The following is a 25,113-nucleotide window of genomic DNA, read 5'->3' as shown; positions in this document are numbered from 1 at the left end:
GAAGAAAATAGATTTCGAAAAACGAGACTGTTTTAAATGCAAAGCAATTTATCATTATCAGCAGATTGTTTTTTTCCAAATTTTATTTTTAATTACTAAAAAGATAACTTTCCAGTGAACAACTGCACAATTCACATTTCAGCGACAGTAATTCTGCAGATTATAGTATTTTACGGTATCGTGAATGCTTTTCGAATTTATAGCATTTCAGAATTTGTAATTTTATTTTGATATATTTCCTTGCTTTCTTAATGATATTATTTTCACTCCCAAGAATGCATGTAGTAAAATTATCTTATTGTATTTACCAAATATTGAGAACGTTAACATTTTCAAAAATCATATATTTTCCTTTATCACTGTATTATCTGCAAATAAAATTTTTTAAATTAACAAATATTCAACACAGTTAATACATTGTCCGGCAAAGGTAGCAACAATAAATTTTAATGAAAGATTTAAAAGCGATGCGTTCAGTCAACAAATTGAAATATATTGATAAGCAAACTATTAAATGTGGATTAATGGAAAGAGCTGCTGCATTTAGCATGACAATGTGAATATATTGTTTTCAATGAACAGCAGAGATCAAGAACTGTTCCGTAGAGAGAAGAATTGAGAAGTTTGACTTAATTTCGCTGTTTGCTGCTTAGTAATGAATCTATCCAAGCAAAACGTCTGCTTCGACGGTGGAGCTGCACCAAAATTGCCTTTTGCATTCATCAGTGAAGCATTAGTGTCAATGCGCTGGGGAAAACTGGCAACCGGATTCATGTAGGAGTTTAGCCTAGCACACTGCGTTCACTGCCCACGCACGCTTGTATTAGCTTCGAATTTGCTTGACAAAGCAGAAACATTGAAAGCTTGTCCAAGCTTGTCCAAGAAAGCGCGTCACCACATTACCACTACAGCAAGAACAATAATTGAGCGCATTTTTGCTTGGGAAAATTGGTCAAAAAACCCCCATCATGAACAAAAGAACACTTCCCTAACATCTTGAGAAGGGATAATTAGTCGATTGTAGTCTAACTAAAATTTTAACTTCATTTCAATCATGACTGTTTTTCGGTTTTGGTTAATTAATTAAACAAATCTCATTTTCACAATTTTATTGGAACATGCGCGCCACGTGTGCGTCGGTTGTCACAATTAGGCAGCATAAAAGGGTGCTCTCGGATTCGCTTTCGTTGTCACACTTATTTGACGCAGCGCTGATCACAGGATTCAGTCATTGCTTATTCTTAAGGAAGCATATAGCATTCCATCTCTTCGCTTGCTTTTCTCAACCATCTTTGTCTATCTCTTCTTGAAAGCAGTAGAAAAATATCCAATCAGGTAACTTATAAATATTTTAATTATTGAAATATTCAGAAAATCCCTTATCAAATCCATCAAAATTATTTTTAAAATTTACATCAATAAATAAATGAATAATTTTTTAAGGCTGCAAATCATGAACGGCAAACTGATCTTTGGAATAATTTTTTTATATGCGACAATCTTCACATACATCACAGCGGTTCCTGTTGTTTACGAAGCTGATTTAACAGCTCAAGAAAAAGAGGTATTGTAAATTTGAAATACATTTATAAATGAATTGTCAAAATAAAATGGAATACACGCTTGTTTAGATATTGCAAAGTTTAGCGGAAAAAATTGGTCGCACTTATGGTAGCCGATTTGACTCTGGTCGTACGATAAAGCGAGCAAATGCAGAACTTGTAAATGGCTTGCTTGGGATGCGATATGGTGATCTGATGAGGGCAGGGTAATAATATTTGCATGTACTTTCCTTGAATCAACCTTGATATATATTTCTCGTCTCTTTTCTCTGGACCCCTTGCAATTCTTTTTTCTCTCATTCTCATTTCATGTAAGTGATTTATTTCCGTTTCAATCATTGTGATCATTTAAATCGTCATCCAGTTGCACATCAGGTGTATCATGCATTTTTCAAAAAATCGACATTTTGCTTTATTTTACCGAAAGAATTATCCCAACAAAAACACAGCACTATTATATTATTTCTATTGATCAAATTTATAAAGATTCTGATAAAGAAGTTTATTTCTCTCGATTAGTTTGCCCGAATGATGCAATAAAGAATTCATTAAACAAAATTGGTGCACTTTTTGTGTTGGAGAAAAATTCATTACCAGACAAAAAGAAAACGTTTTCACCTTCATCATTTAATGAATACAAAATATGTTCAAAAATTTTCTAACCAGGATTACGTTTAGTAATAAGTGACAAGCAATTTCATCCCTTTTTCTGCACAAGGAAGCAAAATTCAACACAAAATATCATTAAAAACTTTTTATTTAATATAATAATTATTTTAATTTTAAATTTTAATGACAAAACAACATTATACATGTAAGAAATGTTGTTAGCATTGAAATCGGTGTGTCAAGTTATTTATTAATGCTCATTCTAGTAGAAATAGATTTTTCACTAGTGAAAAGCAGCAATTTGTTGCAGAGTATGTTTAATAACTTATGTAAATTATTTATTTGTTGAAAAACTGGGGTCATATAACAAGAAATCAATTGAACGCCAATGATGATGAAACATTATTTCATATTAATTTTAATCTTGACTAATTTTTAAATTTTACTAATTCGATTTGAAAGCACTGTCATTGGTAGATTAACTGCTCATGCATTTATTAAATTTAATACATTAAAAAATAAGGGAAATACTTTGATATTTTATGAAAAATAAAATTAATCATTCTAATTCTATCTATTCATTCATTGATTCATTGATGAAATGTTTTATGCGTATGCTAAGTTTTTTCATTGTTAATTTATTCTTTTGACAGAAGTTATGAACGCAAAAACACTTTTAAAAAAACTGAAGAAGATCAAAAAGCAAATTAATAGTAAATTGTATGCTAATTTGAATAATTTAATCTCATTTCAATCTATAAAATTGAAATTCTAATTAAAGCTGAATACAATTATGCCCTTGCATTCATATACGTTATACAACTTAAGTATTTAAAAAACTGCTTAATTATTACAAATATATTAAAAGAATAGCACAAGACGTAAATTGAACAGATGCTTTATTTATTTTATTTATCATTACTAAGATAAGAAATTGGAATGAAACTTAGAAAACAAGCATGTTCAAAACATGCTTTTTTATTTAAAAGTGTCATGCAAAGCTAGGTCGAACATAAAATTATGAATAAATTTATAATGCAATCAAATTACAATCCAAACAATGCAACAATGATAAAGATTGGCTTTTAATTTATTAGAAATATATAAGTAAGATTATGGAACTTGAAAGTTCAGTTTATAGAAGAATTACTTCAAAGTTTTAATTACATTAGAATAAGCTATGGCAGTCATAAGAATATTGAATGAGCACGATGTGTATGATTATTCATTATGAATGAGTACTTTGAAGAAATTATGAGTAATCCTGTTTTCATTAAATTTTTGCACAATTTTCACCTTCCTTTTAATATCTATCTAATTAATACAGAAATGTATCCAACATGTATGATACTAAAATTGGTAAAAAAATCTAAAAATATTCCTTCTTATGAATAATTTCAGAAATGAATATAAATGTAATAATAATAATAATAATAATAAAAGTAATAAGATGAACTGATTATTTTTTAATGCATGCATCAAGGAACGGTAAAGCAAATTTTTTCTAAACATTTTGCATTGCGTTTTGTTTCAATAAAATAGCATTTTATATCATGTTAATTAAAATGAACAATAATAATAATAATAACAATATAGCTAATGTTTTGATAAGAATTTAAGCTGTTCAAAATTGAAGCAACGATGTGGTTCTGTTTCTGACTTTTTTCAACTTACAAGGTGCTATTGATTTGTTTTCCTTAGTGTAACTCAAAGACATGGTTTCTTGGGTAAAAGTATTTTATAAATCTTTAAAGTTTTTTTCTGAATTATGCCCAGACAGAACATTTATAGTAAATAGCGTGAAACAGCATCGATTTTGATAATTGTGAAAGCAAGTTTCATTCATCCAAACTAATCATAATTATGACCAGTGATGCAGAAATTTCTTGAAGTGTAAATAAAACATTCTAAATTTGCATACTAATTTAATAATCATTCTAAAAGATATTGTATGAATATTCATTGATAATGATAAATGAATTCTTTTTTTTAAATGAATTTTTTGTAAATATTTAACTATTACAGCATTTTAAAAATTAAGCAAAGTTGAACAAGTAACTGCACAGCTTTATGTTTTTGTGTACAAAAATAAAAATTTTTTAAAGCCTTAAATTTAGAATACATTTTAAAAATCTCTCTTAATTACATTTTAAATTAATTATGCAATGTATTGAAAATTCAAATCGATTCTGATCAAAATTTTTCCTCTTGAAGCAGTACATAAAGCAGGTGAGTTTTCAATACAAAAACTGAGCATTTAAATTATTATTTTGCTAAAATTGAAGATTTTAAGTACTAATTTTAAGGTTTAATTAAACATTATAAAGCATGTTTTTTCATTTTATCTTAGATGACATTGCCGCTTAAAAATTATAAATTCATCTCAGTAGCTGTGTTAAAATATTTTAATCAGTTTAACTTCAGTGATTTCAGGGTGCGATATTTTATAATATGCTTGCATCGGTGATCTCAACCTTTTTTCCCATGCATCATTTTCACCGTTTGTCAGAAAGTCATTCTCTCCTTTGTAGACTGTTCGGCTGCTAATAATGCAAATGTAATATTGAAAATGTACTTATTATTATGTTGGCACATGTACATTTACTTCGATTATTTTTATAATGGACTTTTCCATTTCAATGGACAAAAATGTCCAGTAGAATGCCAGGGTATTTTAATTCATTTCATTTAGAGTTTACAACTCTGAAGACAAAATTCCCTCTGGAAATCTGAAAATTCCTCCTTGGTCCTTGGAGAAAGTTCCTTTAGTTCAATGGCAGTTGTACTTGAAAACTCTTTTCGAATGCAGCATTTTTTAAAAACTGAAACAGCGACGCTAACATCTTGATGCATTGCATTTTTTTTATTATAAGGTATCTAACTTAGCATGAAGATCACTATTGTTGATGATCATGCGTTGCTGCTGAGGATGGCCTCACCAAAATACACTTTTTACATGACATTTACTGTAAAAGTCAAGAGAACTAAGTAATGGCAAAATTTTATATAAAATTCGCTTCAGTTTATCACCGGAAAGGTTAAATGATTTAAAAATAAATAAATCAACTGTTAGCATTGAAACTGCTATTTTTAAATAATAAAAAAAATTCAGAAATCAAAGAAAATGAATTTTCAAAAACTCCAAACGATTGAGCAAATGTCAGGAGATTAAATAATTGGATAGTTTTGAGATGTTTAAATAATAATTATAATGGATGCATTTATTCAAAACTTTTGAATATAACTTATATTCTTAATTCCAGTACTAACTACTACAGGGAACAGAAAATCTGAACTAGACAAGGATGAACCCATGAACTTTGTGACTTATGAAAATTATTTTATATTTAGATATTTATTACTTGGAATGCGCATTTTTAATTACATTAACTTGATGAATTAACTGATGCAAATGCTAAAATATTTGAAACTTTTTAATTTATTTGAGCCATTTATTCTTCACTATGTTTAGCATTCATTGCCTGTTGCGTTCAGTTATCAGTGAAGTTTTGTCATTTCAAAAGTAAAATTTCCCCTGTTGATATAAATTTCATTTTCACTATTTGAAATTTAGAAGCATTTAGTGATGATAAAGTTTTATTATAAAAATATTATTATTAAATGTATGGTCTAAAAATGTCAATCTCTAGCATACAGTAATGAGGTTCATTTATTATGATGAAAATTATGATACTGCATAGTAAAAGGTAATCTCAAAGGAAGCAGAAATTAATTAGTTGAAGAAAGCGACGAAACGTTTAAAGTAATTGCAGTTGAAATGAATTCCGCACATAGGGGAGAGGAAAAATTACTCTGAAATGAGGTTTTATTTACAACACTCCTACAAATGAGAATTAAGCCATCAATTACAATAAAATCATCGAATGCATTAATAAAAGTTTCTTCAATATATAATATATATTTTATGTAATTTGCTTGATCTGTGAAATTAAAATTAATTAACCTCATATGGTGAAAATGTCAAAGCTGTGTATAAGTAGCATTATTAAATTTTAATTTGCACGCAAATGTTAATTATTATTTTGTTTGTTTAAAAATTTAAGCCATTTAATTTTCGAACTCTTGCATAATAACTAAATGATATGTGATATTTATAAATTTGAAAATGAACACTGACATTTTTACATATTTTTCCTTTTTAAAGCAGAAATGAATTTGGCAGAAGCACTTCATAGTTAGTCAGTCGTTCAATTAGAAATTTAAAACTTTGTTGAAAATAAAAATGTTGCTGTAAATGAAACAGAATATGATTATAAATAGCAATCTAATCAATCACTAACTTTTCTCACATCTGATATGATGCTGCAGCATAAAATATATTCATACATCACACGTATTCATTATATTTGAGGTTTTCAGCTAACTTTTATTTTTTGCATCACTCAAAATAAATTTTGCACTTTTAACAAAATAAGTCAAATGCGCTAACTTTACATTAATTAATCTGCTTGACTGAATCTATTTTCAAAACATATCATACATAAAACGTTCATATGATTTTGTTCACCATCCAGACAAATAAATTGAAAAGTGGATAAAACATCAAGTTTTAAATATGAACCGTCATCATCAAGAATTATATTGCTCAACAATTGTGATGCAGATTTGATAAAATGCATACTGCATATAAATGTTCGTTTTGAAAAAGCATAGCTAGCAGCAAAAGCAGCTGTCTTCTATATAATTCTTTTCTACCAGAACATATTTTGACGAATTTCCTGAACTATTGCAATTTATTAAAATTATATTTCATAACAAATCAAAAAGTATAATGTATATATATAACAAGTGAGAATAAATAAATAAATAAATCAAACAGATTTCAAAGTGAAAAATCTGCTGCAGCAATGTTAAGTATGGCTGGAAAATATTTTCTAGTTGTCTTGTTTCGACAAAGCACAAACAGTCCGGAATGAATTTTGACACTAGTAGAAATCAAATTCTGAAGTGCAGCATAACTGCAAAGTCCAATCCCAATCCCACAGCCCCTGCTTAATGAATACCCACCATCTATTGCAAAACCAACCACATTCCTACTATTAACATCTTCAGTTGCGTGATCTGTTTCCATTGAAGCTGCGACATGCTCGGGAAGTTGATTTTTTCGTTTTTTTGCCGCTACAGATAAACATTCATCAAATAAAATGTCAAATGAAACTTCTTTTTCATTTTCCTCAAAACTTATAAATTCTTCTTCTTCTTCTTCTTTTTCTTGCCCCTGTTGTTTTCTCATTGTCAGTTTTTCTTCAGCCAACTTTTCTGATTTGTGCAATTCATCCCTCTGAAAATTTCCTGAGACCATCTCAACAACGCGCAGTTGACCATTCATTAGACAAACCACATCTTCCGCACTCGGCATGCATATCATAGCGTAACGCTTGACAATACCCCGGCTGAGACAACGAATTTTCACTTGGACCAACGCTTTCGAACAAATCTTTGCGAAATCAGCATCCAGCTTCGGTTCACTGAAAAGCGCTAACGAGTTCAACATTTCCCGATCACGAAGAACAAAATAGGAACCATCATTGGTCGTCTTTGTCCAAATGGCGTTCAATTCAGCCCAGGGAAATTCAAACGGATATTTCACTTTCAGTTTGTCATAGCGTAGTCGACGATTTTTCGGCCGCTTTTTGTACGCTTGCAAATCTCGTTCACAACAATCTGCGTTCCACGTTTGGCCGGCTGGGCAGTCGTGCCAAGCTTCGGGGAAATGAAAAACTCCCCTCTCTGCGGCCAACATTCTCGAATGGTCCAAGCCCACCGCTCGGGCGGTGGAATATTGCATCGCTAGCCAAAATTCCATCCCCCAGTCGCTCGGAACGACCAAATCCCAACCGCAACCCAGATGATCATTCTCATCTTGTGATCCTGGACGTTGAATTAACAAAACAGGCACGAAAGATTCCAAATGGCTCATGTCCGTCTGAGCGGTTTTCACTATGCGTTGTTGTTTGACTTTGTCAATTTCACGCTGCGAAGCTTTTCTTCGCAAAACTTCAGCCCTGAAACCGTCATCCCATAGTGGGGAAAATGGCAACTGCCCGTTGTCACCGTCCAACAATGAACAACAACTGTCCAAGTTGGTGTTTTGACTTCCATTCTGATCTGGTAACGTTTTCCTAAAAGTGAATTCCAAACGTGGATTTCTTATCAAATACGAAAGTACAATTCGTGGCGCAAGTTCGGCGGGATTTCTCCAAAACACTTCGCGTGTCCAAGCTTCGGTATGCTGTGCCAAACATTCGGCCAGACGGGGGTTTTCTGAAAAGTAACTTTTCACCCAATTCGACTGTTCGCTGTTCAACAGTTGGCTAACCCGCTCGAACGATTTGCGCATGTTCAACGCTTGGTCCAGTATGGCGGTCGATTTGGGGCCGGTGAGCCGAAATCGCAAAAGCATACGATCCATGATCGTCAACTTCACACCGCTTTCATCCGCAGAGCAATAATCTTCTGCACCAGCCAACTGAACGTTCATTCGAAACTCAGTCAAACTGTGAAACTTCTCGTCAGTGACATCTTCACGTTTTTCAACTTCGACCAGGCCAAATACACGACAAAGTTCAGCGACCAGTTCATCCTTGACCGACGGATGAATCCAAAGCCACAATATTCGTCGACAACAATGTTCGCCGGTGGACGACGACGGCTGCCAGAGAAAATTCACCGGACCAATGCAGTGGAAAGGATACTGATCAGCCCGGTAGAGCACCGACGACCCTTCACGCGAACCGTCCAAAGTGGAAGCGGCGCCGAACGTCAAACCCAGTCGACTGCTGCACAAGCGTCTCAAGCCGTCCAACAAACCGCCCTCCTGTCCAGACAAGCGTAACAGAATCATGTGCGACACGTCTCTCATGGTGGCATGTTTGGCCGCGTCACGAAAAGTCGCTCTCCAGCTTCTCTGAAAACCGCCCAACGCTAATTTGAACTGCCAAGCTTCGACCATTCGGAACCGCTTGGCATGCCAAATGTGCGTTTCCAACCATCGGCACTTCCCCTGCCGGCGAACGTACTCGCGGACCAAGTTGGAAGGTCTTCGACGTCGCGACCGATTGGGCAACTTTTTTCTTAGCTTGGCATTTTCAAGCAGCCTCTGAGCGGGAAATCGACAACGACGAGGCAAACGTTTCACGTTGCGGCTCATCGCCCTGCGTCGCATGTGCCTGGGAAGACGTTGCAAAAATGTCCTGGGTCCGTGAGTCACTTCGCCCTTTGGAAGCATTTCATTGTCGACCACCGCGAGCAGTTGACTGATCGACTCGACCCGACGTTGCACGTAACTCTTCGCGTCGACACTTCTTGGACACGACTCGAGCAAGCTCATGCTGCTTATTTCAACTAAAAACATACAATGAAAGTATAACTTCATCACAAAGTGATTCATTTTTAAAAGTAGCATCACATCCAACGCAAAGATAACAACAACAACAACAACAAGAACAAAATTTGTTCATTTCCATTTATTAATTATTATTATTATTATTATTGAGTAGTTTTGGTTGACTTTTCGTCCAGAATATCATGAATTGATTGATTTCGAAATTGCACAATTTCCTCATATTCGTCGTGAATTATACGCTTTTTTGTAATCGGATCAATCGGACAACCGTGTTGGAAAACGATTCGCTCCAAGCAATGAGTAACCGTCGGCAATGGTGGTGATTGCATTTTCCTTATGAGCACCGTGTCGCCGACCGCTGCCAACGACTGCTTGTTCAATGCCCAAAAATCCGTCGGCTTCGAGTAGAACGCGTGCAAATATTCGTTGTACTCGTCGCGCCGGACGCGAACCCGCACGCAGGGCAATTTCTCATAACCGACCGATGCTTGCTTGATCACACGGCCCAGCAGTAGAGCATCATCCCAGAACCGTTTGATCACCTTAGATCCCGTGGTCGAACCAACAACCATCCGACAATATTGTCGTCTATCTTGGAAATCAAAGAACAAAAACTTTATTCTTCTTGAAAAAAAATTAATTAATTAATTAAAAAATACTGAATTTCAGCTCAATGATACGACTCTTTAAAAAATATATTATTTCAAGGATAAAGCCCTTTCAAAATATTGCAAATCGAAACAACCAATAGTCGACACGACTTTACCAGAAACGCTTTACCACATTAGGTATAAAGTGCATGCAAAAAATGCATGAATATGAAATAAATAGGAATCGAAATGCATAAAAAAACCAATAGCAAAACGCAATAAGCAAATTGCAATATCGAATGGAAGACAAGTTAACAAAAGCGATTCACACGCACACACATATATATACAAGTATATCCATCTACATACATACATGTATGTATGTATACCGCATACGCATAATACAAATGGCTGTTATCGTACTGATTATGCTTAAAATACAGCGTAAAATATGGAAAGAAAATTTCCAGGTATGGAGGAACAAGTGAAACACTTGAACGCGGGCATATCATGTGCAGTGAGAGCGAGCGTATAAAAAATGCGAAACATGAGACAAGCAAGCGGGGACAGTGATAATCTGAACGCATCCAAGCGTTCGTCGAATCTGAGCTCCCAGTTGTTTAAAGCAACACCCGAATATGTCTGTCGACACACTGACACATACATGCACAATTAATGATGAAATTGGTTGCACATTTGCGCAATATGTTTGTTGCTTTGGCTAAAGACCATCATTACACTCATTGATTAATATACATACATATATATGCAGCAAATTAAAAAAGCTTAAAAACTGCGAAGACAACAATGACAAAGCATAATGGTAAAATTGGCAAAAAGTTGACAGAAATACATCTTCGGCGTTCAACGTTGTCGTCATCTGCACTCCCACACCTTTACAGACTGGTCGACGCTGCTAGTGACAACGTATGGTGCTGTTTCGTGGAAATCTAAATCAAACCATTCAATTTAATTTCAAATAAAAATTTTCTCTTTACACTCAATTACCAAGAGAAGTAACAAAATGATTATGCGCCTCGATAGTTTTTTGGCACCTTCTACCAGCTATACTCCATATTCGCATTGTTTTATCGTCGCTAACTGAAAGTAAATACTTTCCACGAGGATGAAACCGCAGACAACGAATCCAATTGTCATGATCACTCTGAAAATATAAAATTTATTCAACAACAACAAACTAAGCTAATTGAATAATAAGCAAATACCAAAGTGAACAGGCAGACTCCTATGCTAACATCCCAAACTTTTATGGTTTTATCTCGAGAGCCGGATGCCAAAAACGGTCCTTGCCTTTGCAGTGCGGCCGCCCCATTTGCGGTTCCTTCGTTGATGTGTGGAATGACAGAATCGTTCGCCCAGCAAACACATTCAACTACATGATCATGGTCTCTCAGCTCTGCCTTGCATTCCTTCGTAGCGACAGCCCAAACACGCACTGTCTGAAAACATTGAAAATGAAAGCTCCTTTTTTCAAGCAGATTTCATCCGTACCTGGTCATTACCGCAAGATGCAAGCAAAGAGCCATCAGGACTCACTCGCACCATGCGAACCCATTCACGATGGCCAGTGAACGTTTTGACGCAGTAACTAAAACAAAAACCACATAGACAATAATACTAATGCAATGCTGTATAATAAATAATAATACAATGTACAATATAATATATACATATCGTCGATTGCAAACTCACCCCGTACTGAGCTCCCACAGTTTTATCGTTTTGTCTCTGGAAGCAGAGACGAGGAAATCACCACTGGGGAGGAATGCAACGCTGCTGACGTTGTGATCGTGTCCGTTCAAAGTGCGAATACAATCGTAAGTTTGAAAATCCCACAATTTCACTGACATATCGGCAGAGCATGACGCTAAAATAATAAAACAACATCAGCATAAAACCAACAAGTCAATAACAAAATAAAAAAAAGGAATTCAACAATATCTACCTAATAATTTTCCTGTATGGTCAAATGCAATGTCTTGGACACAGTCTGTATGCCCTTTCAGGGTCTTTTCGAAGTCGCCAGTTTCAAAATCCCATATCTAAAGCAAGATAACAAAAGCAAAAATTACAATTCCTATTATGAATATGAATTTTGAAAAATCACTTTAATCGTCGCATCTTCGCTGCAAGTCGCAATAAGACTGAATACCGGATGAAACACCACTCGCACAACGGACGCTCGATGTCCACTGAGTGTGTACTTTTCCGGAGGTCGAGGAATCCATTCGGTCGGCGATCGCTTGTCTCGAGTTGGAGCACCAAGAATGTACTCTTTTTCCGTCTCAGATAATTTCGCTTCTAGGTCTATTACCTAATAAATAAAAGAAAACAATTCCAACATACACGTTGTGATTCCATTGATGAAAAAATCTTCATATTAATATTTTATATCACATTACAAAGTACAATATTTGTACTTTTAAATGAAATGACAAGGCATGAACAGCCTTCAGGCAACATTTAACTTTGACAGTAAAAAAAAAGTTTTAATTTTGAAAATTAATATATTTTGCAGTGCATTAACCAGTAAATTTATAATGGGCTCAGAAAATTATACGGCATGCAGAAAAAAGCATTACCTTCTTTTGAAGGCGAATAACAGAAACCCATTTCTTCTCAAGTAGACCAGAAAACTTTTTATCTCCATCATCCACAGGCTAAAAATTAAGAAAAATGCACGAAAAAATAATAAACAATACTTTACAATAATACAATGTCTAATTCTCTGCAAAACGCTTCAACTGCTTCGCTAAAGCCATTTGTTTTCAAGTAATCGATAATGGCACGATGCCTAAATAAAAAGATTATTAATAAACGAATAGTCATAATAATTATTATTTATTTATTTTTTATTCCCAAATATTAACAACCTATAGCGCTGTTTTCTCTCAAAGGCTTCATTTCACAGTTTTACAATTTCCGTGTAAAGTTAAAATGATTAAAATAAATAACCATATAAAAAGATTTTATACAATGCATAAAATAAAGCAATTCATACACACGTTCACATTTCATCATCATACATACATAATATATTTCACAGAAAGCATCATACTTATTAGCAGAAAACTCAAAAGTACATTTACAATAAATAATGCGAAACAATAACAAAATAAACTAGCACAGTTTCATCGTTTTGAATTAAAAAACATCTGTCTAAACGGCGATACAATCCGCCATTTAATAACATACAAAGAATTTTATGCTTTTAAAATTGCTAAAAAAATTCGATTTGACTAAAACTAATTAAATTCTGCTCACATTAATTTTCAAATAATTTTTATTCCAGTGAAGCAATTCTATATTCATCTGCTCCATTTTTATCAATATTTTTTATACCAACCACCTGCTCGAAGTAAAATAAATAAATATATGTATGTGTAACTGAAATGAAAAGCAACAGTTGTTCAATAAAGTTACCTTTCTGTTAAGCAGTGCGGTGTTTCAACAATGAATAACAAGAGTATATATACAGAATTAAGTCATCTGAAAATTAATTTATAAAAATTTCCATGAAAAATGAAAAAAAAGAAATATTATCGGTAGAAAGAGTGAATAAATTAAGAGAATAATATAATTAGATAGAATTAGAGAATATAATTAGAGTGAATAAGAGATAAAAAAAATTGCAGCTAAATATTGACAAGATCGATGTATAATCAAATCCATTAAACGAAATCTATCAATTCTACTGTTCAGGCTGTCATTTTCCAATTTCGCCATCCAAATTAATTTAAGATGCACTTAATAAATCAATTAATTTGACACCAAAAATCATTCGTTCATCTTTTGTCGAATTGAAAATGTAAAAATAGAATAATAAATGGTCATGGGCTAATTTTCTTTACGTCACTAAGAAGAAGTTCAATATGGAAAATCTTCAACAACAAGAACACATCAAATTCGTTGCCTTGATCAATCAAGGTGTGTCATCTGTATTGTAAAATTGGGTCAAAAATTTGGACAAGTCATTCACCACACAAATTACAATTGAAAGATTGGACATCTTTTTCAATCGACGACTATCCTTTGAGCGAAACTGAAACTTAACTTTTCAATTAGTGGAAAAAAAACAATATATATTACACAACGTATAGAACACCGAATTTTTTTTCAATTTAATTTAAATTATAACAATCTACAAAGCTGAAGTAAAATAAATTTAGTCAAAAAAAAGTTCATCAAAATATTTTTTATTCACACCATTTACAAGTTATTGTACATTTCATAATGATCTAGTAAGCAAATATTCATAATTAAATAAATTCTTTTCCAAAGAAAATAAAATCGAAAAAAATATTTGCATCATCACAACAAAACTAAATGCTGCACGATAGTTAAATCATTAAATGATACGAATAAATCGCCGTCGTCTGATAAAATAAGAAAACGAGAACAGTTGACGAAGAATTTTCGAAAGCTGATCAATTTGAACTGCAACTACAAATGCATAAATCAATTCTCATAGTTGTAAAGAAAAATTAAAAATTATATTTCAAAAAAAAACAATAATAATAATAATAAATAAAGTATTCGTATTTCAATCAACGGTTGTATGAATTACTCATACGTTACGCATAGTCAATGAAGAAGCGGAAAAAATCACAAAAATGCAAACAACATTACAAATAACGAAAAAAGCACCGTCCAATGTGCATTACACCAAACATGCTTTGCAATGTCAAATATGTTAAATTCTAATCAGCTGTAGAGCGCAAGAAATGTCAAGTCTATTCACATAAAATTAATGAAAGACGCCGAAAAGCCAACAATTATTAACGAACAGCGTAAATGAAGCGTAAACACATAAAAACCAATGACTAAGCTCTTAACTGTTTCGGCCATTTCAATTGATGTAGCATTTTCATTTATAAATACATGTATCTTTCATGTAAATATAAATAATAAAAATATGTTTCCATTTGTTAATTCACAGATAAACTGAAAGATGATTTCTTCAAGAAATATTGCCGTATTTTCAAATTACGAAATTCAAAACAGCCATGACGCAACGTAAAAACCCAGCAGTATAAAATATGAGACAAAGGTTAGTTCTCGTTACCCTGAAGTGTATTAAATAATGTTTAAAATATAAGTTCACGCAACTGGCATTGCAAAGTATGAGCTTTGCAAAAACTTAAAAGCTAGTTTTTGGCTCAATCTTCGCCAGCACTCACACTCTTCTGGCCTGATAGATGAAGATGTGCACAACTGAGCAACAACCAAGACCATCGCTGCATTGAGGAAAAGATGAAAATTAATTTAGCAATGCCCGAAAGAAACTTTCGACAATTACTGAGAAAAAAAACAACGCAACGCTTTTAAAACACCAATAATAATACAAATATAAACAAAGCAATAACTAATGTGCAAAACATCCACCCCATCTGGCCACTTCAAACTTGCCATTATTCTTAGGGTCTTACAAACAAACCAGTCAGCGAAGCATAATCAGCAAACAGAAATGTGCCATAACGATGCCATGCTCGCAAGCCACCGCTACAAATTATTGATTACTGGATTTCATCAACTGCATTCCACATATAATCGTCAATCAATAGGTAATTAAACAAAAAATTTAAATAAACATTGTATTAAACAAGACACTTTTGTTGCAAATGCCAAATTGCTGATCTTTAAGCGACATTACATAAATTAATGTATATATATATATATATATATATGTATATTCTATTTACAAATATCCACATACTAGACATGACAATGACTAAGAAGTCAATGTCAGTCAGAAAAAAAAGCTGTTTTTCACAAAGAAACAGATCAAGAACGAGCATCAGCTAATAAAAAATCAATACACCAAAACCAACTGCCAATGTAAATGTGCAAAACATAAGCAACAACCTTGGTCAACTACAAATATACAAAAACCAACGTGAAAAGTGCGTTCATTGGGATGACAAATTTAAAAACCAACTACAAAATTCGAAATTGATCAGACAACTGTAATGTGGATAAAAATATAAATGGAACAATGATTCGCTACAAATGCTGTTGGTGACTGTAAAACATTCTCTGTATTGAACTGCTTCTTCAAAAGTTCTACATTTCACAAAGCATCACAAAATAAAACTAGAAAAAAACAAATACTTACAATTCATCTTTTTGTTTATTTGATAACACCATTTTGTACTAAAAAAACGCATGCACGTCGCAATGCTGTACAAAATGGAGTGAATTCGAGTTGAAAGAAAGGTCTTTATATTGACAACAGCTCGCTGACAATTGTAGAAAAGAGCATCGAAACAGCAATCGCATGAAAAGAATATGTCAAAGATGAGTAGAAGTACGCTTTTAGGCACACGGTCACAGTAAACCATTTTGAGTAAATATAGTCAAGTATAATAATAAAATCACAGTTGAAAGTCAATTTAAATGATATGCTATGCTGTTAATAAATATTTCAAAAGCATCAAAAAATAATATATTGAAGCTTAAATTAATAAAAATCGTTGTCATGCAATATGTTACAAATTTAATTAAAACCTGATGTTGATATACTGTGCTAAACAACTTTTTCACTTAAATACTGTAATAAAAGATTAGAAAATGTAATATAATTATTTTTTGGCTGAATGATTAGATTTATATTTTTAAAACTTCTGCTTTTTTTAGGAAATCCGCAAACAAAATTACACAATAAAGTAAAATAAACTGGGCAAAACCTAATGCAGAACCGTCTTCAATCAGCTTATTAGCCCAGACAAAATTTTCCCTAAAGCTTAAATTGTGTTAATGCATAATGGAAAATTAGCTGTTTTATGCCAACATCAATAAAGATTAAACTAATGTGGAACCTTGGCAGTGTGTTGCATGAAAACTTCACTTATAAACAATTGCAATAACATTTTTATTATTACCGCTTCCAAAGTTTTAGATATCAACATAACTGAACCCGACGGAATTTAAAATACTCTTCTAAGTATAGTGTTTAAAAATCTCAAACACTGTTGGTCCAAAAGAAAAAACAGCATTAGAAAATGCAGCAATAGTTTCTGGCAAAACACATTTGATAAAAATGTGAACATACAATAAAATCAAAGAAAACGCTATGTCGACCGTAAAAGTTAAAAACATCAATAAAGCAGCCCCAATTTTCAAAAATGTTTCATTTACATGCAAAGCAGCACCTGATGTTGCAATTTCATTCAAAAATTTCATCGTAAAATTAATGATCACACGAAGCTGATCTTTGACTCCTTGAGTTTTCTCTGAAGGTAGAAGGAGTAAAGAGGCAAAAACGAATACTGCACACAAAACTGCAAATGCAACAAAGTATAAGAATAACTTGACGCAGTATGAGGAACCTAAAACAATTGAATAATATATCAAATTTTACACATTATTATTATTAGCGTGGATAACTAAATTCTATTCTAAATAATTACTTTTTCTGGAACTACCACGGTTGCTTTTATTACGGGCTGAAATGAACAATCAGCAATAAAATGTCAAAAAAGTAAAAACGTTATTACCACTTTTCGTGGAAGTGAACTTTTCACTTCCTCTAGGTGTTGTCTTCATGATGCTTTCACAACAACGCTTTCAATCTAAACTGCATACATGAAGATTAATCACATCCCTATGAAATCACATTAGTAAAATTTCAAATATATTAATTATAAAAACACTGTTATGCTAAATAAAAATACAAACAACAAGAAAAACAAGCGGTGCCAGAAAACAAAGTCCATCATATTAATTAATATTAATACAACAAAATACATTATACTTATGATTTGCAGGTTTGATTTTTAAACTAACAAGAAAACAATTGAAAACAAAACTAAAATTGTATAATTTTAAATCATATTGCATGTTTTTTATTAATAATTTTATTTTTTCGGTTACTTTTTTATTTTCAATGAATGAACGGTGCAGTGAAATGAGATGCTGCTTATGAAACTGCAAATAATTTTCAAAGCTTTAAATATAAACAATATCAAATTAATGTGAAACATTTATTTCACAACAATTTTATCTCAATCATAACTGAAAAATAAAAAAGAACACTTTTCAATTGCTGAATTTGCTTTTAAACAGCAAAATTTTTCAATCTTTCCTGAATACACTTCACCATGTCAATTTTCGGAACTTCTTCCTGTAAATTTGTATTGTAAGTAATAATAATTATTATCTATATGTAGATATATAATTTACTTCTTGTCTCGAAGCAACATCTCGTATTTTCACAATATTTTTTTCAATTTCCCTTTCACCAATTATAACTGCCAACGGTATGCCATTTTCTTCACAATATTGCAACTGTTGAAGAAGCTTAGGATTTGCTTTATATGACATCTCAGCCTTTCAAAAAAGAAAATATAAAAATCACAAGTTTATTAATAATTATTATATCTACCTTAATGCTAGAACGCCATAATTCAGAGCAAATGCTCATTCTGTATTTTATCAAATTTTTTTGCGCGGAAGCAACAAAAACATCAGTCTCTATGCTTTTCACTTTTTCACCAGAAAGCTAAATTTAAAGAATATCTACAATCAATAAAATTATGACACAAAAATTTTCAGAAATAACTTATCCAAAAGTTAATGCACTATATTATGCTATGAAATTCTATTCACCTTCTGCTTATGTTCCATAATAGCAAAAATTCTCTCAATCCCAATGCTTACACCTACACAAGGGACATCTTTGCCTTTAGTCATGAACATGTTCACAAGTTTATCATATCGGCCACCACCTGCTACAGATCCAACAGAACTTTCATCTTCACCTAAAGAACAGTGTATTTATTTATTTATTTTCAAAAAGTATTCGTGTAGTTAAAAATAAATGGAATAAATAAAAACCAAAATTATAGCCGTTGAAATGTAGTACCTAACAAAACAGCTTCGTATATGCAACCAGTGTAATAGTCAAGTCCTCGAGCAAGACTAGGATCAAGTACAACCTAAATTCGTAATATTTCAAAAAAACTTTATTGTTAGCAAAATCAGCATACTTTGTCTTCTATTTCAAAAGCTTCACAATAAGACAACAATAGCTTGATTTCATTTAATGCTGCTTGAGCTACATCGCTCGATTTTAACATTGAATGGGAAGAAAGTTCTTCCAACAGTGTCGCATTTAAATCTTTTCCCGAAGCAGCTGAACATGCTGAAATAAAACAAAATGTACGAACAGATGTATTTCCATTAAAATGACTCAAATTGCCCACTGTTTTGTCGTAAGCAAATCAATTTCTCCAATTTATCGCTAACATCAGGCGAGAGTCCCTTTTCATTGATCATCTCCAAACGAATCTCTTCCCATGGTTGCTATTATTAATTAATATATACGTACAATTCATTTTTTCGAATCTATATTATAAGTATGTTAAACAAATGAAAATATTTACCTTGTCAAGTTTATCAATGGAAGAACATATAGTAGAAAACTGATCTTCTGGAACACCACAAACTGTCAAAATGCCGTCCAATAATTTACGGTGATTTATCTAAACTGCAATCGTGGAAATCTTACTAAAATTTTATGAATCACTTACTTTGAGTTCAAAAGCATTCAAATCGACTGCATTCATGATTTCTGCTACAATTTTCAAACATTCAGCCTCTGGAATCATCGGATCATAAGAGCCAGCAATGTCAAAATCCTGAAATATATAATTCTGAACAAATAATTTAAAAATAAACAACAACAAGTAATCAAATGCTCATTTGAAACATTTGAACGTTGAGACAAACAATGAAAATTTTCAAAATTATTTACACACTGCATAAATTCTCGATAACGCCCACGAGTCATCGCTGGATTGTCACGACGATAAACTTTAGCAATGTGATATCGCTTTATATTTGTAATTTTGTTCATCGCAAGGTATCTAGCAAATGGCACCTAAATTAAAATATAATTACAAGCGGGTTACATCAAACTGAAAAACAAATCCAAAAGTACCGTTAAATCATAACGAAGGGCTAATAATTCACCACCTTGATCTTGAAGATCGTAAATCAACTTATTCCCTTCTTCACCGTATTTTCCAGTGAGAGTTTCCTTTAAATAGCTTTTTTAAAAAATAATTAAACAACAATGTTTGTTCTCGCTTGTTTTTACTTTCAGCTCAAAAACAGGAGTATCTATCGTCTGCGCTCCATGTCGTTTGAAACACTGGACTACTTTTTGAATTACCTACAGTTTATTGTTAATAAAAATATATTTTAATCAGGCAATCAACATGATATTCAATTACAAAGAAAAAATTAAAAATAAATCTTACACAAAAAAACAATTTCAATTTTTCAAATTCAATTTCATACAAATTCTATCATATCCTATCATATCATCAGATATCAGTATATTTATATTACATGTTCAGCTTGATAATAGTCGCCTAATATCAATAATACACTTTTACTCAATGCAAAATCTATTAATTTAAAGTAAATTAAATTTAATGGTTAAATAATAACTAAACATAAACCGTGTTATAAATAAAAACACATTTCGTAAATTAAAGTTCAGAAAAACAAAGATTTCGTTAATGATACCTCTTCTCTTATAGCCATCTGGGTGGGACCGTAATCTCTGGTACCCTGAAATACCAGTATTTTCATCATGAGTAGAAATATTAATCATACAAAATACTAACAATATGAAAGTAATCATACATTTATAAACTTAAAATAAGCATAATTTTGATAAATCGCATGCAGTAATATAATTTTTAATAATTTCACAGTGTACTTTTGCTGCATATCACGTTATTACAATACTACACGAAATTTCCTTAACTGGAAAATGTTATCTCCAAACAATTTTAATTGTTTTACTAATAATAAAATAAAACTATAATGACAATACAATCACAAAGTGAGAACAAATAGTCCTCTGTAGTCAAATGGAAAAGTAAAAGCAATTGTTTTACAAAAACGACCGTTTTCATAAAAAAATATAAAATTAATAATTTATAAACTATACAAAGCAAAGAGTATCATTAATTAATATTACACAGGCAGACATACTTTCATGCTTTTACCTTTGGCGCTTTCAACACGAATTTCTTTTGGTTGCCATCCTCAAGCTTGGCTTTCAAATCTAATAACTTGCTTACTTCAATGTCAATCTTAAAAAAATCAGTTTAATATATGAAAATACACCATAATATTAAAATTATCATACAATCGAAGAATCTTTCTTCTCGAGTTTCAGTTTTCTAACCAAATCACCCTGTTGGCGAATTAAAGATAAAAGTTGCTCTTGCATCATCACTGGAAATATTCGATGAGCTGTAGAAAAACAGGATTTTAGCATAGACTCTAAAATTTGATTTCAAACTTCCTCTTCTACCTAAAATAGTGTTCAGTGTATTAAGACTTTTTCAGATTACAATACATTTTTGAGAAACTAAATTTCACAAGCCATAATTTATTAACTTTACACAAAGCGTTTTCTATAAAATATTAAAATTTCATAAAAATAAAAAAATTTATTCTAAAAATAATGAAAACAAAATACATTGAAAAAAAAACGAGCAATTTCACTGGAAACAATTTGTGTTGTCAACCTGTAGATTCTGTAGATTAATATAATCAAGTTTGTACAGTAAAACTGCCAATGTTTAATTTTGCATTTTGATTTAAAACTTTACCGTTTCCTCTTGTTATAATTGTAGGAGGATCAGTACCACTTTTTGTTGACTCTGTTTGAGTGATTGGATTATGTTGATTCTTTTTCTTCAAATTTTACTTAAAAACGTTAAAAATAGTCAAACTTTAAAAATAGAATGTTATAATTTTAATATAAATAAAACTGAAAGATTTATTTAAATCATTTTTGAAAATTTTGAAGAATTTTACGATAAAAAATTTTTTTAATCTTTGAAAATTCTCTTTCCAGATATATTGAAATTTATGTTACAGAATTTTAAGCTGCATAAGCCAATACAAAGGTATCAGACAGAAATTACTTTAAATGAACACAATAAATTGAATATTCTGAACAGCGTTGAAAACTGACGAACATTTTCCTGAAGTAAAAGGAAACAACAATTATTTTAATATTTAAAGAAGAAAAGAGCTTTACATTGCATAATAATAAATCGAGCTGAATAAAATAAAAGCTGATAACTTGGGAATTTTGTATTGAATTCAGTGGTGTATTAATCCATGATTGCTAATCCGTTCCTATCAGATTAATCTCAGATGGTTTCAAATGAAAGACAATAAAGCGCGTTTGTAATTTAAAATTATCTGCCTATAATTAGTCTTAGAAAACACAGTCATTTTATTTTTTAAAATTATTTCACAAATTAAATTAAATTAAATTTTACAGAAATAACTGTTTAATATTTTTTATGAAAAAAATTTTGGAAAAAATGTGTGTAATAAAATCATTATTCGCTGATTCTATAGCTATGCCGATTTCGCTTTATTGGTTGAATTAACACTGCGCGAGAATTTGTTTCTCCCAAGTGAACAAAGATTCCAAATCAGATTTGCTTTGCTGAAATCACGAACACACAACAATTCAAGAAAACTGAATGCGACAGTGGCACTCTTTTAAATTTGTTTTCTCGAATCCAAGGCAAATTTCAACCGAAAATTTTTATAGCTCTAAGGAGGGGCACCATCTTGACCTGAAATTCTTCGAATGTTCTCAATCATCTAAGCATGCCCACCATTTCGGTCATTATTGACTAGAAATTCTTCAAAATCTACAAGGAATTTCAACAATGTAAATTCAAAATTCTCAGATACATATTCAACATTTAGAATAATTTTTTAAACGAAAAATAATACCAAAAAATTAATGTTTTTAAAAAAGAAATGCCTTCTCCAATGAAGAGCACCGGCAAACGCTTGCCACTAGTGAAAATCTAATCCGAATTGTATTCAATATGCTAGATTACACTCTAATTTTTTGATTTTTCACAGTAATTACAGTAACACTAAAAAATAAAACATAACTTTTTATATTTATTTCATATATTCTATTTAATTGAATTTAAAAGAAAAATCTTCAAAAAGGAAGATCAAAAGCACGGATAAAGTTTATTTCGTTTCAGAACAAGCTTTTTCTTTCTTCAGTGGTATTTTTCCATAAAAGCTATCAAGAGATAAACCCAAGAACACAAGAACTGTACCAATCCACTGACGAAGTGTTAACGGATTTTGAAAAAATATCACAGATGCAAGTACGGTGAAAAATTTTCGAGTAGTTGTGGCTATTGAACACGTCAATGGGCCAAATTCCGCAACGGTCATGAATATGAAATACTAAATATAAAGTGCAAATCAATGCAAATAAAAACGGTCAGATCAAAAATAATTTCAAACCTGTCCAAGTGCACTTGCAATTGAGAAAGAAACAAGATTGAACAAAATTTCAGGATATTTCTTAACAAAATTGGGAAATGTGAACATTTCCCCGGTCAACCATAAACCTGAAAAGCAAAATCAATTAACTGTTTATGTTTTATATTGAATTTTAATCTTCATACCTATGGATGAAAATAGAATTGACCATAAATTCATCTGATACATCATAGAATTCGAATTGCATAAGTATCGCGCTCGAACTTTATCCTGAATTCCGCCTGTGAGACCATCCATTGTCAAAGAAAATAACTGAAAGAAATCGAATTCAGTAAAATGAATTAAAGAAAACTTCGAAGAGTGCAGTCAAAAGAAAGTTTTCTTTCATTCATAATGTACAGAAAAAAATCTGATTTTCTCATTAAATTAATTTACCAATAAAATTTCACCCCAGCCAAAGCCGTAGTTGGTAGACAAAGTTGACTTCGACTTATCATTGTACATAAACAGTGCAACGCCAAGTATGATCAACAAAATAAACAAATACTTCCTCAGTGGATATCGCTTTTTGGCAACTAATACGCCGAGTATCATAACTGGTATTGGTTTGCAAGACTTTCCTATCACCTAAAGAAACAATTTTTAACCAACAATAAATATGTAAAACTCTCACCTGTGTAGGATAGGGAACGTATAACAAAGCTTTGTTGCTAGATAACATTGCTGCCAAATATGTAAAAGCACAAGTTCCATAAAAGCAAGTCGGCGTATTGTCATTTACCTTGCCAGTAAACGCTGTTACTAACGGTAAATTCATTTGTTAAACATCATTACATAACACATTGTTAATTTATTCAAAATATCACAATATAAATTTCAAGAATTACAATCAAAATGCAATCAGTAACTTACAAATTTTTACAAACATCGCATTTACTATACATTGAATACACACAAGCGAAAGGGCAAAAGTAAATGGAGTTTTTTCCGGACCATATTTACTTCTTGTACTAAAAATGAAATTTACAATAAAAAAACGATATTGCAATATTAGTTACATTTTCTCTTGGATTATCCCATAATAAAAATAGCAGACAAAAATACCAAGAATACAAACAATCAGCTTAAACATTTGAGATGAATGCATGATCCGATGTTAAAGCAATAAAGTAGAAATATAAAACTAGAAGGTGAAACTGTCTGCCATCATCAAAAAGTACACGTCAGAATTCGTGCCGATTACAGTATCCCATATACCTGCCTACAATAATTACTAAGAAAAATAAACCATTTAAATGAATATTTTAATTTAAATTTGTAATGTAATTATTAAAGATACGCAAGTATACTTTTCATCTCTATTATTATAAACTAAATGCATCATTTTACTTTAAAAAGCAAATTATTTTGAAATAATTATACAATAGGCTTAAATTTCACTTTCTAAACATCTTAAATTGTGTTTTCACTATTAATTTTTAATTTTCTAGTACCAACTACAGTGAAAATAAAATGAATATTATAGCCATTTGCTTTTTCTTCTTGATTATCATTAATTATAGTATAATCGTATACAGTGAATTTTTCATATTACGATGAATTTTCAGTTTATCTGCTAAAAGTACATGCTTACATTGGAATGAATTAATGGCACTATTGATGGTTC

At 31.6% G+C, this 25,113-nt stretch overlaps 6 protein-coding genes across 6 annotated transcripts; 2 read left to right on the top strand and 4 right to left on the bottom strand.

Annotated features, from left to right (window-relative positions):
• The first annotated feature begins 655 nt into the window (after positions 1 to 655).
• On the top strand, positions 656 to 1,000 carry Tsp_00683 (conserved hypothetical protein). The gene is given in 2 exon segments (XM_003376448.1): positions 656 to 774; positions 787 to 1,000. 2 exon segments carry the CDS (start codon positions 656 to 658, stop codon positions 998 to 1,000), a joined length of 333 nt encoding a protein of 110 aa, XP_003376496.1.
• A 118-nt stretch (positions 1,001 to 1,118) lies between these two features.
• Positions 1,119 to 1,772, top strand: Tsp_00684 (conserved hypothetical protein). Its single transcript, XM_003376447.1, has 4 exons — positions 1,119 to 1,166; positions 1,247 to 1,335; positions 1,444 to 1,564; positions 1,632 to 1,772. Exons 1-4 carry the CDS (start codon positions 1,119 to 1,121, stop codon positions 1,770 to 1,772), a joined length of 399 nt encoding a protein of 132 aa, XP_003376495.1.
• A 5,242-nt stretch (positions 1,773 to 7,014) lies between these two features.
• On the bottom strand, positions 7,015 to 16,295 carry Tsp_00685 (lissencephaly-1). Its single transcript, XM_003376446.1, has 15 exons — positions 16,264 to 16,295; positions 15,578 to 15,650; positions 15,329 to 15,385; positions 14,128 to 14,190; positions 12,731 to 12,808; positions 12,256 to 12,462; positions 12,094 to 12,190; positions 11,841 to 12,015; positions 11,640 to 11,736; positions 11,354 to 11,587; positions 11,136 to 11,292; positions 10,621 to 10,780; positions 9,776 to 10,125; positions 7,531 to 9,536; positions 7,015 to 7,365 (listed from the first exon to the last, which is right to left on the bottom strand). The coding sequence occupies exons 1-15, from the start codon at positions 16,293 to 16,295 to the stop codon at positions 7,015 to 7,017; spliced, it is 4,137 nt and encodes a 1,378-aa protein (XP_003376494.1).
• Positions 16,296 to 17,087: 792 nt separating this feature from the next.
• On the bottom strand, positions 17,088 to 17,693 carry Tsp_00686 (putative small multidrug resistance protein). Its single transcript, XM_003376445.1, has 2 exons — positions 17,645 to 17,693; positions 17,088 to 17,476 (listed from the first exon to the last, which is right to left on the bottom strand). The coding sequence occupies exons 1-2, from the start codon at positions 17,691 to 17,693 to the stop codon at positions 17,088 to 17,090; spliced, it is 438 nt and encodes a 145-aa protein (XP_003376493.1).
• A 609-nt stretch (positions 17,694 to 18,302) lies between these two features.
• Positions 18,303 to 21,482, bottom strand: Tsp_00687 (histidyl-tRNA synthetase, cytoplasmic). Its single transcript, XM_003376444.1, has 14 exons — positions 21,313 to 21,482; positions 21,170 to 21,256; positions 20,682 to 20,726; positions 20,248 to 20,322; positions 20,089 to 20,187; positions 19,903 to 20,028; positions 19,679 to 19,786; positions 19,532 to 19,630; positions 19,352 to 19,451; positions 19,136 to 19,290; positions 19,012 to 19,084; positions 18,756 to 18,907; positions 18,532 to 18,648; positions 18,303 to 18,476 (listed from the first exon to the last, which is right to left on the bottom strand). Exons 1-14 carry the CDS (start codon positions 21,442 to 21,444, stop codon positions 18,303 to 18,305), a joined length of 1,542 nt encoding a protein of 513 aa, XP_003376492.1. The 5' UTR covers positions 21,445 to 21,482.
• A 1,701-nt stretch (positions 21,483 to 23,183) lies between these two features.
• Tsp_00688 (solute carrier family 35 member B1) lies at positions 23,184 to 24,672 on the bottom strand. Its single transcript, XM_003376443.1, has 7 exons — positions 24,506 to 24,672; positions 24,360 to 24,457; positions 24,121 to 24,248; positions 23,883 to 24,074; positions 23,633 to 23,759; positions 23,469 to 23,575; positions 23,184 to 23,408 (listed from the first exon to the last, which is right to left on the bottom strand). Exons 1-7 carry the CDS (start codon positions 24,592 to 24,594, stop codon positions 23,184 to 23,186), a joined length of 966 nt encoding a protein of 321 aa, XP_003376491.1. The 5' UTR covers positions 24,595 to 24,672.
• Between the last annotated feature and the right edge of the window lie 441 nt (positions 24,673 to 25,113).

This window comes from Trichinella spiralis (assembly GCF_000181795.1).
Source record: "Trichinella spiralis strain ISS 195 chromosome Unknown Scfld4, whole genome shotgun sequence".
Taxonomy (NCBI): domain Eukaryota; kingdom Metazoa; phylum Nematoda; class Enoplea; order Trichinellida; family Trichinellidae; genus Trichinella; species Trichinella spiralis.
Note: the sequence above shows the minus strand (reverse complement) of the source record. Positions and strands in the feature narration are given on the sequence as shown.